Source organism: Cottoperca gobio, unplaced genomic scaffold (genome assembly GCF_900634415.1).
Source record: "Cottoperca gobio unplaced genomic scaffold, fCotGob3.1 fCotGob3_326arrow_ctg1, whole genome shotgun sequence".
NCBI lineage: Eukaryota > Metazoa > Chordata > Actinopteri > Perciformes > Bovichtidae > Cottoperca > Cottoperca gobio.
The window spans coordinates 88,000-101,718 of NW_021166933.1; the positions used below are offsets into that span (position 1 = coordinate 88,000).

A 13,719-nucleotide genomic window follows, 5' to 3' on the forward strand; every position below is an offset into this window, starting at 1 on the left:
AGGACTGGCCACCTGCATCACACACACACACATACACACACACACACACACACACACACACACACACACACACACACACACACACACACACACACTTAATGTGTTTAAAATATATATATATGTAAAACAAACCTAGGGGTCAAAGATAAGACCATTGTACCTTTTATTAATTACTTAACACTAAGGATGCACAACGTGGAGTTTCCTCAGCCGATAAGTTGACAGATCATTTCACATTTGTGTATTTTAGAAAGAAGCTTGTAACCTGCAGTTTCTGCTCACCTGAGAGTAGGAAACACTAAACATGTATTTAAGTATATTTAGGATTTAGGTCTTGTGTAAGTGTTTGCACTCACTGCTAAAGGCAATGCAACATTTATGTTAATGGTGTTTGTACATTATAATAATAAGATTAATCATGTAGATATGAGGGTTTTCCTGTGTATTATTTTCCAGGAGAGCAAACAACACATTCCTCCAAAGCAAGACAAATCAATAGTAATAAAATAAAAAGTAATAAAAGCAGTAAATCTTAATTACCAAAATAAATGCTGTTTCTGGACTTAAACTTAAAATCTCATCAATGTCTCTCTTGATTATTTTTTTTTTAAACATATTTCTTCGCTGAATATAGTTAATTTAAAATAAATGTCCTTTATTTTTTCGCGTTATCGACAATACACAAAGACCCCGGATGGACTGAAGCGTTCCGGGACGTGTTTCCTGTCGGACTGGTTTTAGGGATGGACCAGTGCACCTTGGACTTCTCAGATTAAAGTCACTATTGTTTTTTTGTGTGTTTTCCATTAATAAAAGCATTTATTGAAGATGTATAACTTTCAACATTTACTCCGGCACGCGCCTGAAGCCTTCACGCGGTTGTCACGTGGCGGAATCGTAGAAAAATGCGTCAGTTTGCCTTTTAACTTCAGATTTTGGCAAGTTAGCTCGTCGGCTAAGTTGTCGTCAAGTGTAATACATGAAGATAAAAGCAGATCCAGGTGTTACACAAGTTCTGCCGGAACCAAGCCGGTCCGGATCGGCTGTGCATCCGGGTTCTGGGGGGACACAGCCACCTCAGGTAATTTATAGTCACACATACCTGCTCAAGTTAGCATTAGCTTCATTATGCTAACCACACACTGCTAGCTGACAGGTGTTTTTTACTTCAGCTTCATTATGCTATTTTATTTTATTTTATATTGAAAATACAAACATTTCAGACACTCAACATAATGAATAAAAAAATAGAAATAATAATATTTATTAGACAAATGAATATCATGAGAAAATATGTATACATTATTATTCTTTGAATATGTTATAATACAATGTGACAGTAAAAATTGTAATAAATTATTTAACTCATACAAATCTTAGCTGTAAAAACTGTGTTTAAACTATGTAAACAAATGTATCAAATGAATGAGATGTAGTGGTAAAATAAATCATCACAAACCTCAAAACTACTTAATTACAGTATTTGAGTAAATGTACTTGGTTACTTTGCCCCACAGTTTATAATGTACTCCACATGTAAAATGCATTCGACCGTTATAAGTTGAACATTTCGGTTCAAGAATCTTCAACATTAACATCGACGTTTGTGCTTCAGTGCCTCAGTTGATCCACAGCGGGGAGCTGGACTTCCTGGTGTTCGACTACCTGAGTGAGATCACCATGTCTCTGCTCACCGCTGCCAAGGCCAAGACGCCCGTGAGTCGCCCGTCTTTACTTTATGTGTCATGAAGGTGCTGCTAGCTCATTGTCTGGAGGCCATATTAATAAGATGAGTTTCACTTTCATTAAAGCAACGGTAGAAGTGTTGAACTCTTTCAGATGTTGTTTGGAGTGCTTTAGTCCCCGTCCTCCCCGTGTTACTTATGTTTAGTCCCCGTCCTCCACGTGTTACTTGTGTTTAGTCCCCGTCCTCCACGTGTTACTTGTGTTTAGTCCCCGTCCTCCACGTGTTACTTATGTTTAGTCTCCGTCCTCCACGTGTTACTTATGTTTAGTCCCCGTCCTCCCCGTGTTACTTGTGTTTAGTCCCCGTCCTCCACGTGTTACTTGTGTTTAGTCTCCGTCCTCCACGTGTTACTTGTGTTTAGTCCCCGTCCTCCCCGTGTTACTTGTGTTTAGTCTCCGTCCTCCACGTGTTACTGATGTTTAGTCCCCGTCCTCCACGTGTTACTTATGTTTAGTCCCCGTCCTCCCCGTGTTACTTGTGTTTAGTCCCCGTCCTCCACGTGTTACTTGTGTTTAGTCTCCGTCCTCCACGTGTTACTTATGTTTAGTCCCCGTCCTCCCCGTGTTACTTGTGTTTAGTCCCCGTCCTCCACGTGTTACTTGTGTTTAGTCTCCGTCCTCCACGTGTTACTTATGTTTAGTCCCCGTCCTCCACGTGTTACTTGTGTTTAGTCCCCGTCCTCCACGTGTTACTTGTGTTTAGTCCCCGTCCTCCACGTGTTACTTATGTTTAGTCTCCGTCCTCCACGTGTTACTTATGTTTAGTCCCCGTCCTCCCCGTGTTACTTGTGTTTAGTCCCCGTCCTCCACGTGTTACTTGTGTTTAGTCTCCGTCCTCCACGTGTTACTTGTGTTTAGTCCCCGTCCTCCCCGTGTTACTTGTGTTTAGTCTCCGTCCTCCACGTGTTACTGATGTTTAGTCCCCGTCCTCCACGTGTTACTTATGTTTAGTCCCCGTCCTCCCCGTGTTACTTGTGTTTAGTCCCCGTCCTCCACGTGTTACTTGTGTTTAGTCTCCGTCCTCCACGTGTTACTTATGTTTAGTCCCCGTCCTCCCCGTGTTACTTGTGTTTAGTCCCCGTCCTCCACGTGTTACTTGTGTTTAGTCTCCGTCCTCCACGTGTTACTTGTGTTTAGTCCCCGTCCTCCACGTGTTACTTGTGTTTAGTCCCCGTCCTCCCCGTGTTACTTGTGTTTAGTCCCCGTCCTCCACGTGTTACTTGTGTTTAGTCTCCGTCCTCCACGTGTTACTTGTGTTTAGTCCCCGTCCTCCCCGTGTTACTTGTGTTTAGTCCCCGTCCTCCACGTGTTACTTGTGTTTAGTCTCCGTCCTCCACGTGTTACTGATGTTTAGTCCCCGTCCTCCACGTGTTACTTATGTTTAGTCCCCGTCCTCCCCGTGTTACTTGTGTTTAGTCCCCGTCCTCCACGTGTTACTTGTGTTTAGTCTCCGTCCTCCACGTGTTACTTATGTTTAGTCCCCGTCCTCCCCGTGTTACTTGTGTTTAGTCCCCGTCCTCCACGTGTTACTTGTGTTTAGTCTCCGTCCTCCACATGTTACTTGTGTTTAGTCCCCGTCCTCCACGTGTTACTTGTGTTTAGTCCCCGTCCTCCACGTGTTACTTGTGTTTAGTCCCCGTCCTCCCCGTGTTACTTGTGTTTAGTCCCCGTCCTCCACGTGTTACTTGTGTTTAGTCCCCGTCCTCCCCGTGTTACTTGTGTTTAGTCTCCGTCCTCCACGTGTTACTGATGTTTAGTCCCCGTCCTCCACGTGTTACTTGTGTTTAGTCTCCGTCCTCCACGTGTTACTTATGTTTAGTCCCCGTCCTCCCCGTGTTACTTGTGTTTAGTCCCCGTCCTCCCCGTGTTACTTATGTTTAGTCCCCGTCCTCCACGTGTTACTTGTGTTTAGTCTCCGTCCTCCACGTGTTACTGATGTTTAGTCCCCGTCCTCCACGTGTTACTTATGTTTAGTCCCCGTCCTCCCCGTGTTACTTGTGTTTAGTCCCCGTCCTCCCCGTGTTACTGATGTTTAGTCCCCGTCCTCCACGTGTTACTTGTGTTTAGTCTCCGTCCTCCACGTGTTACTGATGTTTAGTCCCCGTCCTCCACGTGTTACTTATGTTTAGTCCCCGTCCTCCACGTGTTACTTGTGTGTAGTCCCCGTCCTCCACGTGTTACTTATGTTTAGTCCCCGTCCTCCCCGTGTTACTTGTGTTTAGTCCCCGTCCTCCCCGTGTTACTTGTGTGTAGTCCCCGTCCTCCACGTGTTACTTGTGTTTAGTCCCCGTCCTCCCCGTGTTACTTGTGTGTAGTCCCCGTCCTCCACGTGTTACTTGTGTTTAGTCCCCGTCCTCCACGTGTTACTTGTGTGACACATGCTGATGTTTATCATATTATATCTTCGTCCTCCTGTAGAGTCTGGGTTACGCTCCGGACTTCGTGCACATCGCTCTCGCTCCGTTTATTCACGACATCCACCGGAAAGGTGAGAGAAATGATTGATTGTGTGTGTGATGTTGAGTGTGTGTGTGATGTTGAGTGTGTGTAATGTTGAGTGTGTGTGATGTTGAGTGTGTGTGTGATGTTGAGTGTGTGTGTGATGTTGAGTGTGTGTAATGTTGAGTGTGTGTGTGATGTTGAGGTGTGATGTTGAGTGTTTGTGATGTTGAGTGTGTGTGTGATGTTGAGTGTGTGTAATGTTGAGTGTGTGTGTGTGATGTTGAGTGTGTGTGATGTTGAGTGTGTGTGTGATGTTGAGTGTGTGATGTTGAGTGTGTAATGTTGAGTGTGTGTGTGATGTTGAGGTGTGATGTTGAGTGTGTGTGATGTTGAGTGTGTGTGTGATGTTGAGTGTGTGTGTGATGTTGAGTGTGTGTAATGTTGAGTGTGTGTGTGCTCAGGTATCCGTGTGGTCAGTAACGCGGGGGGTGTGAACCCTCTGGCCTGCGCTGAGGCAATACAGGAAGTCATCAGGAAGGCCGGCCTGGACCTCAAGGTCGCCGTGGTGACCGGTGATGACCTCATGCCCCATGTAAGGTTGCTATAGCAACGGCATCATCATTTTCATCTCGTTCATCTTTTAGTCGACATGATGACTTCATTCATTTAATAATCTTCTCGTCTCTTCTGTCGTCTCCTCTGTCGTCTCCTCTCTTGTCTCCTCTGTCGTCTCTTCTCTCGTCTCCTCTGTCGTCTCCTCTCTTGTCTCCTCCGTCGTCTCCTCCGTCGTCTCCTCCGTCGTCTCCTCCGTCGTCTCCTTCGTCGTCTTCTCTGTCGTCTCCTCTGTCGTCTCCTCTGTCGTCTCCTCTCTCGTCTCCTCTCTCGTCTCTTCTCTCGTCTCCTCTGTCGTCTCCTCTCTCCTCTCCTCTGTCCTCTCCTCTGTCGTCTCCTCTGTCGTCTCCTCTCTTGTCTCCTCTGTTGTCTCCTCTGTCGTCTCCTCCGTCGTCTCCTCCGTCGTCTCCTCTGTCGTCTCCTCTCTCGTCTCCTCCGTCGTCTTCTCTGTCGTCTCCTCCGTCGTCTCCTCCGTCGTCTCATCCGTCGTCTCCTCCGTCGTCTCCTCTGTCGTCTCCTCTCTCGTCTCCTCTGTCGTCTTCTCTGTCGTCTTCTCCGTCGTCTCCTCCGTCGTCTCCTCCGTCGTCTCCTCCGTCGTCTTCTCTGTCGTCTCCTCCGTCGTCTCCTCTGTCGTCTCCTCTCTCGTCTCTTCTCTCGTCTCCTCTGTCGTCTCCTCCGTCGTCTCCTCCGTCGTCTTCTCTGTCGTCTCCTCCGTCGTCTCCTCCGTCGTCTCCTCCGTCGTCTCCTCTGTCGTCTCCTCTGTCGTCTCCTCTCTCGTCTCTTCTCTCGTCTCCTCTGTCGTCTCCTCTGTCGTCTCCTCAGAGAAACAGCCTCTCAGAAGTAAAGATGGCGGATGATGGCAGCAGACAACAGTTGCCTAAAACCCTCCACAGTATGAACGCTTACCTCGGGTACAAAAACTCTCTCACATATTATTTAAATTTATATTTATAACTCTTAATTTTAGGTTTTAGGATCCAAACAAAGTCCTTCTGCTGCCCAGTAGATGGCGCTGTGAGTCCCGGGAATAGCTGTTGTAACCCCCCCCCCCCCCTGTGTCCAGGGCTCTTCCTATCCGGCGCTGTCTGGACCTCGGGGCCGACATCGTGGTCACGGGCCGCTGCGTGGACAGCGCCGTGGCTCTGGGGCCGCTCATGCACAGCGTACGTGTGGAACAAACTTCCTCGCCCACAGCTTCTGCTGCAACTCTCAGAAACTTTGAACTGAGTTTGATGGTTGTGAGGAAGGTAACGGATCTGTTATGTGTTGCAGTTTAAATGGGAGAGGACTGACTATGACCTTCTGGCAGCTGGGAGGTACACACACACACACACACACACACACACACACACACACACACACACACACACACACACACAGACTCTGTCCCATTTATACTGTCAGTGAGGAATAGACAGTGAATTTGCAATATGAGTATGTGGCAATTCAAAGATTTCAAAATGAAATGTTTGCTAAAACATTGTGTCTTCTCTTGAATAACGTGTGTGTGTGTGTGTGTGTGTGTGTGTGTGTGTGTGTGTGTGTGTTCAGTCTTGCAGGTCACCTGATTGAGTGTGGAGCTCAGAGTACAGGTGGAGTCTTCACCGACTGGCACACAGTCCCTGACTGGTAGGACGGAGCCGTAACACTGAAAGTTACAGAGTTATTTATAAATGAGCTTCTTCTCATGAGTCATTATTTGACCTTCAGTAGATGTTCAGAGCTCCACAATCAAGACACCGAAAACAAACTGTTTAAGTGTACGCCATATTTAGAATATGTTCCCCACTTTACCTTGCTGTCAGACAAAGCCACCAGACTCCATTGACAAAAACAGTCATTTTACCTGGCAGAACACGGGGGTGACTGGTCTACTGCTGCCTCCATCAGTTAGTTAGTTTGTGTTGTTGTGTGACTTTAGTGAATCCGAACTGACCCTTTAAAACACCAAAGTCACACAATAACTCAAATTAACTAACTAATCGAGGCAGCGGTAACAGAAACTCACATGTTCTGCAACGTAAAATTACAGTTTCCTTCAATGGAGTCTGGTGTCTTTGAAGAGAGTTTCTCCAAACTGGGGCCACACTTCAATCCGAACTGTAAATGCAACGTGAAGGCTGTTTTCTGTCAGTTTAAACTGTCAGCTGGATAAATGACTTGTTCTGTGTGCCAGGGACAACATGGGTTTCCCGGTGGTGGAGTGTTCCAGCGACGGCTCCTTCCTTCTCTCCAAACCGCCCAAAACCGGCGGCCTCGTGTCCTTCGGCACGGTGGCGGAGCAGCTGGTGTACGAGATCGGCGACCCGCGGCGATACCTGCTGCCTGACGTCATCTGCGACTTCAGCCAGGTGGTCATCCAGGAAGTGCCAGGTACACACACACACACACACACACACACACACACCCACACACACACAGAGGCAGCATGAGGACATGACCACAGGCTGAACTCTCGGCTGTTTTCATAACCCTCAAACATTCATCTGGCAACCTTAAGCAAGCGCGTCTGGAGCTTTGTGTTGCAACCCCTGACTGAACCCCTCACCCTCGTCTGAACCTCCCAGAAACTCTTTATCAGCTGTTAGGGATTTATTTAACTTTCTCTTATAAACTAAACATGTATCCATCCAGATTGAAGCTGTGCTGCAGCGTGTAACTCTCACATGAACTCCCAAACTTACTGATTACTTTTTCCACTTTTTGGGATTCTGTAATGCGTCGTAGGAGGTTTCAACACTTTATACTTTTCTGTTTGAGTAAATAATAGTGCAGATGATGTATGTTATGTTTACAGTGACTGTTGCATGGAACACTTCTCCACCATGATAAATATATATATAAATATAAACATATTTCATCCTACAGGCTACAATACAACATGAAAAGAGGTTAAATCTGGTCTCCAGAGCAGCCAGCAGAGCGTTGAACCGTCGTTCTGTTGAATCGAGTCTTAGGTTTACATTTGTACAGTAGATGTGTCATTTAAGTCACATTTGAATTGAAGTTTAATAAAACCTTCTGCACATATTCTGGAAATGAAGATGCAAAAATGTTTATTCAAATTTAAACCTGGACTTCACTTTGTATTTTCAAACAACTCAATCACGCAAATGTACGTGGGAATTAAATATGATGAGATTACAAAGCACTGCTTCTCCTCAGAGTTACAAGTCAATCAAATCTGAGCACACAGAGGTTAAACGTGTTTCAGATTCAGTTTGACAAGTTACTCTGTTTATACTCCTCAATGAACCTCCACCAACTCAGTGTCTCAGAGTCTGTGTCTCTGTGTCTCAGAGTCTGAGAGTCTCAGTGTCTCTGTGTCTCTGTGTCTCTGTGTCTCAGAGTCTCAGAGTCTGAGTCTCTGTGTCTCAGAGTCTCATTGTCTCAGAGTCTCAGAGTCTCAGTGTCTCAGTGTCTCAGAGTCTCAGTGTCTCAGTGTCTCAGTGTCTCAGAGTCTCATTGTCTCAGAGTCTCAGAGTCTCAGTGTCTCAGTGTCTCAGAGTCTCAGTGTCTCAGTGTCTCAGTGTCTCAGAGTCTCAGTGTCTCAGAGTCTCAGAGTCTCAGAGTGTCTCAGAGTCTCAGAGTCTCAGTGTCTCAGAGTCTCAGTCTCTCAGAGTCTCAGAGTCTCAGTGTCTCAGAGTCTCAGTGTCTCAGAGTCTCAGAGTCTCAGTGTCTCAGAGTCTCAGTGTCTCAGTGTCTGAGAGTCTCTGTGTCTCTGTGTCTCTGTGTCTCAGAGTCTCAGAGTCTCTGTGTCTCAGAGTCTCAGAGTCTGAGTCTCAGTGTCTCAGAGTCTCAGTGTCTCTGTGTCTCTGTGTCTCTGTGTCTCAGAGTCTCAGAGTCTGAGTCTGAGTCTCAGTCTCTCAGAGTCTCAGTGTCTCTGTGTCTCAGAGTCTCAGAGTCTGAGTCTGAGTCTCTGTGTCTCAGAGTCTCAGAGTCTGAGTCTCAGTGTCTTAGAGTCTCAGTGTCTCTGTGTCTCAGTGTCTCTGTGTCTCTGTGTCTCAGTGTCTCAGTGTCTCAGTGTCTCAGTGTCTCAGTGTCTCAGTGTCTCAGTGTGTCTCTGTGTCTCAGTGTCTCAGAGTCTCAGAGTCTCAGAGTCTCAGTGTCTCAGAGTCTCAGAGTCTCAGTGTCTCAGTGTCTCAGAGTCTCAGAGTCTCAGAGTCTCTGTGTCTCTGTGTCTCTGTGTCTCAGAGTCTCTGTGTCTCTGTGTCTCAGAGTCTCAGAGTCTCTGTGTCTCTGTGTCTCTGTGTCTCAGTGTCTCAGAGTCTCAGAGTCTCAGAGTCTCTGTGTCTCAGAGTCTCAGAGTCTGAGTCTCAGTGTCTTAGAGTCTCAGTGTCTCTGTGTCTCAGAGTCTCAGAGTCTCTGTGTCTCAGTGTCTCAGAGTCTCTGTGTCTCTGTGTCTCTGTGTCTCAGAGTCTCAGAGTCTCAGTGTCTCAGTGTCTCAGAGTCTCTGTGTCTCAGTGTCTCAGAGTCTCAGAGTCTCTGTGTCTCAGAGTCTCTGTGTCTCTGTGTCTCTGTGTCTCTGTGTCTCAGTGTCTCAGAGTCTCTGTGTCTCTGTGTCTCTGTGTCTCAGAGTCTCAGAGTCTCTGTGTCTCTGTGTCTCTGTGTCTCAGTGTCTCAGTGTCTCAGAGTCTCTGTGTCTCTGTGTCTCTGTGTCTCTGTCTCGTGTCTCAGAGTCTCTGTGTCTCTGTGTCTCTGTGTCTCTGTGTCTCAGTGTCTCAGAGTCTGAGAGTCTCAGAGTCTCTGAGTCTGAGTCTCAGTCTCTCAGAGTCTCAGTGTCTCAGTGTCTCAGTGTCTCAGAGTCTCAGTGACAGTTGTCTGTAGATTCTTGTGTTCTCTGCACACAGGAGCTGCTCACTGATACTTCGGCATACTTTTAATGGAGAACATATGGAAACAAATATATTTAAAATAAGTTGTAGCCCACAGACGATCGACTCCATTTGACTTAGCGTCACTATACTTCCTGCTTACATCCCTCTAAAGCATCATGGGAACTGTAGTTCCAAAGGTTAGAGCATGATCATCCCCCAAATTGAAGTAAGACAATTAATAACCATAGGAGTTGCAAAGATGCATTAATATTAATGTGTTTACGTTGTTGAGGCTTTATGATCCTGATAATAATATATACAAAGTAAATAAAATAAAGATGTTTTAGTCATATATATTTATATTTGTCGTGGTTAGATTAAAGGAAGAGAAGTCGCTTCATGTTGTTGTCAGTGTTCAGTGACTCACTGAAGTCTCAGAGTTCTGGATCAACTCTTGTCTCCTTTCATCGGCGACGTGAACTTTTAGCTCCTGTTTTGGACCAAAAATGTAAATATTTCAGTCTCATTGAACTCCGCAGCCTCGTTTGACCACTTCACGCCCCCCCCCCCCCCCTTCATCAGCACTTTATTCTGTGACACAGAGGAGCCGGAGCGTGAACTGAAGATGAACCTCTCTGTGTTTCCTACGTCCCTGAGTGAACCGCTCTGCAGCCCCCCCCAGGGACGAAGGAAACACTGCTGTGATTTCACAGAGAGGGAGAAAGGGAGGGGGAGAAGAAAGAAATTTTTTTCAAAAACACTTTATTTACATATTCTTAAAACAAACAGTTTACTAATAAAGTGTAACGAACAATCATATTATCATATCAAAAAATATATATTTATAAATAACAATTCTATAAATATATAAAAATTATCCAATATCCAATAAAAACCTGTGCAAAGTGTAAACATTCATTGTTCACAGTGCAGATAATATTTTTAAAACACCAACGTTTTTTAAAAGTGTCGAGATCCCCGGTATGTTTGTGAAACCTAAAATCGAGCCAGAGTCTTGCCCTGATATTGCACAGCCACACTGTCTTGGCCTCCTGCCCCTCTCTGTTCTCAACTCTGTTTTTCCTGCTTATATATATCGCCATTTTTGCCTCTCCCGAGAGGAAGTTTAGGAGCTGCCACTTTTCTTTGTTGTCTTTTTTGTAGGCAGCTCCCATGATAAAAACACTCTCGGTAAAAACTACGTTAAAAAGACTAAAAACCAATGTTAAAAGAGAGAAGAACTCTGTGAGTCTCTTACACTCAGTAAAAACATGGAATACAGTCTCACGTAAGTTGCAGAAAGGGCATTTGTTAAAAACAGCGGGATTAATAACGGCGATAAAAGCGTTACAAGCGACGGCACCATGTAAAATCCTCCACTGGAGGTCGGCTGTCCGCTTTTTGAGGGGAGGTTTGTAAAAAGACCCCCACTGTGGGCTTGGTCCACTTCCCAGTCTGTTACTCCACACAGTGGAGGGTCTGCTGCACAGGCCTTTCTTGTGGATGCTTTTTACACAGTTCACATATAGAGTCTTTTTGTCGGCTCTGTGCAGCGTCAGTCCTGCCGGGTTGGTGACCTTGAGCAGGGGACCGGTCAGTACTCCCAGCCCTGGGCTCAGGTTGATCTCTGGAAAAGGGTCTGCTGGGTCTGGAGAAGCCTTCCCGTCACTGTAGTCTTTTATTATTCTCTTCTCCTTCCCCGATAGCCTCTGGCTCCACAGCTCCAGAATCCTCTCGGCCACTCGAGCGGCGGTCAGACCCAGCAGCAAGCGCAGGGCTCGGGCATCACTCAGCGCCGGCCCCACTGCATCCACCAGTTGCTGCAGACACAGGGTTCTGGACCTGCAGAGCGCCACCATCAGGCTGGGTGTGCTGCTGCTGCTGACGTCCAGCCTGGCTCTGTAAATCAAAGGCTCCTTCAACAACCAGTGCAGAGAGTCCGACATTGGACACCTTTTATGATTAAAAAGGGCCCAAGACTTAAAAACACCCTGATAAAATGGAGGCAGCCCATTTAACTTAAAAAAATTAGAATCAGTTAAAAACAGAGCAGCATCCAGCCCCAGGTTATTTACACGTCTGAGAATGCAGCTGGTCACATCTCTCCACACCAAATCAGCCGGGCCGGTAAGATATTTTTGTAAAAACTGAAGTCTAAAAGTGGCTGTTCGGCTGGCCAGGTGGACAAGGCCCTGTCCCCCCTCCTCTCTGGATAAAAACAGCACCCCCTGTGGCACCCAGTGTAGACCATCCCAAAAAAAGTCTACCATTTCTTTCTGTAGTTTTGCTAAAAGGCCAGAGGGAGGGTCTACACAGGTCAGACGGTGCCACAATTGGGATGCTACAAGGTTGTTTAAAACCAAAACCCTACCTTTAAAAGACATCTGAGGGAGCAGCCACTTCCACTTGGAAAGCTTTCCCTGAATCTTTTCTGTGACGTTCTCCCAGTTCTTCTGGACAATAATTTCTTTTCCTACAAACACGCCGAGATATTTCAGGCCGTCAGTTCTCCAGGTGAGGCTCTGGGGAAGAACTGGGAGACCGCCACGCCACTCCCCGACAGCGAGGGCCTCACTTTTCTTCCAATTTACCTTCGCCGCCGATGTTACACTAAAACTATCTACTATATCTGTTAAAATGTCCGCATCTCTCTGGCTTTTAATAAAAACAATAATATCATCTGCGTATGCGGATAAAACAAATCTGCTATTAAAACCAGGTAAAACCAGACCTTGTAGGCTGGAGCGTATTTTGCAGAGGAGAGGTTCCAGGGAGAGCGCATAGAGCATCCCCGACAGAGCACAGCCCTGCCGGACCCCTCTACACACTCTAAAAGGAGCACACAGAGTACCATTAAACTTCAGCACACTCTCAACTTCACTGTACAACACCTTGATCTTGCCTATGAAACCAGCGCTGAACCCAAACTTCTCCATTACTTTCCAGAGGAAGTTGTGTTCAACGCGGTCAAAAGCCTTTTCCTGGTCTAGAGAAATCAGACCAGTATCAAAGCCCAATGAGCTGGAGACCTCCAAAACATCTCGAATTAGGTAGACATTGTCTACCATGGACCTGCCGGGCACACAGTAGGTCTGGTCCCGGTGGATGACCTGCTCCATAGCCCCCCCCAGCCTGGTGGCCAGAGCCTTGTAATCCACACACAGCAAAGACACAGGGCGCCAGTTTCCGATGTCCTGCAAGTTTCCTTTCTTGGGCAGGAGCGTTATCACGGCCCTGCGGCAGGACATCGGCATGGAACCAGAGGCCAGACTCTCGTTAAAAACATCTAAAAGACAACAGTGAGGCCGTCGATACTGGGAGCCTGCCGTGCTTGCATGCTCTGCAGAGCAGCCTGTAGCTCCTGTGTAGTCAACGGCCCCTCCAGCTGTGAGTTGGTTTCCTCGGATACCCGAGGTAGTCCCCCTAAAAACCCCTCTGATCTGGCTTGGTTCCGTTATCTCTTGCCCTGTGACTGAGAGCAGTGAGTGGATTACCCTCTTCTGTCCGTTCTTCTTCTCCAGGCCGAAGAAGAAACTAGATGGAGCATCCATTTCGGTGGCGTTTTGGAACCGGGACCGGACCAGTGCGCCCTGGACTTTAACGTCTAGCAGGTCGGCTAACGCCATTTTTTTTACTTTGAGGATTTCAATATATCCTCGATCTCCTGTGGACTCACTTATTGTTCTAGTTCCACTATATCACCCTCCAGGTCTTTCATAGATCTGGTGATGTCATGTGTGACATTGAGGGTGTGCTGCTGACAAAGCATTTTAATTTCAGTCTTACCATGGTCCCACCACTGCCTAAATGTTAAAACTGAGTTAAAGTGCCAGTATGCGCTTCTTGGCAACACATTTCTAATAATGCATGCATCCATCCACCAGACCATGAGAGCGGACCAGCTGCCTCAGAACACGCTGGGACGCTCTGCGTGTTACTTCCTCTCTGCACCGATTATTAGAAGATTTTATTTACTTATTATTATTTTATAATGTCAAACATTGTGAAAAATGTCCCAGAAGATGTTCTGTGTGTGTCTTCAGGCGTAGAAGGCGGTGCTGTGAGAGTGACGGGGGCTAAAGGCTCCGCTCCGTCACATGAC

At 46.6% G+C, this 13,719-nt stretch overlaps 1 protein-coding gene across 3 annotated transcripts in view; it reads left to right on the top strand.

The window, feature by feature from the left end:
• Nucleotides 1-742: 742 nt before the first annotated feature.
• Nucleotides 743-13,719, top strand: part of LOC115005596 (uncharacterized) — a 23,533-nt gene continuing 10,556 nt past the window's right edge. For all 3 annotated transcript variants that reach the window (XM_029427481.1, XM_029427480.1, XM_029427482.1), the window contains exons 1-10: nucleotides 743-1,081; nucleotides 1,616-1,716; nucleotides 4,165-4,234; nucleotides 4,650-4,780; nucleotides 5,623-5,711; nucleotides 5,864-5,963; nucleotides 6,073-6,116; nucleotides 6,352-6,429; nucleotides 6,977-7,173; nucleotides 13,661-13,719. The exon at nucleotides 13,661-13,719 is cut by the window's right edge and continues 6 nt beyond it. In XM_029427481.1, coding sequence (XP_029283341.1) covers nucleotides 829-1,081; nucleotides 1,616-1,716; nucleotides 4,165-4,234; nucleotides 4,650-4,780; nucleotides 5,623-5,711; nucleotides 5,864-5,963; nucleotides 6,073-6,116; nucleotides 6,352-6,429; nucleotides 6,977-7,173; nucleotides 13,661-13,719 — 1,122 coding nt within the window. In that variant the 5' untranslated portion in view covers nucleotides 743-828. The remainder of the gene's footprint in view (nucleotides 1,082-1,615; nucleotides 1,717-4,164; nucleotides 4,235-4,649; nucleotides 4,781-5,622; nucleotides 5,712-5,863; nucleotides 5,964-6,072; nucleotides 6,117-6,351; nucleotides 6,430-6,976; nucleotides 7,174-13,660) is intronic.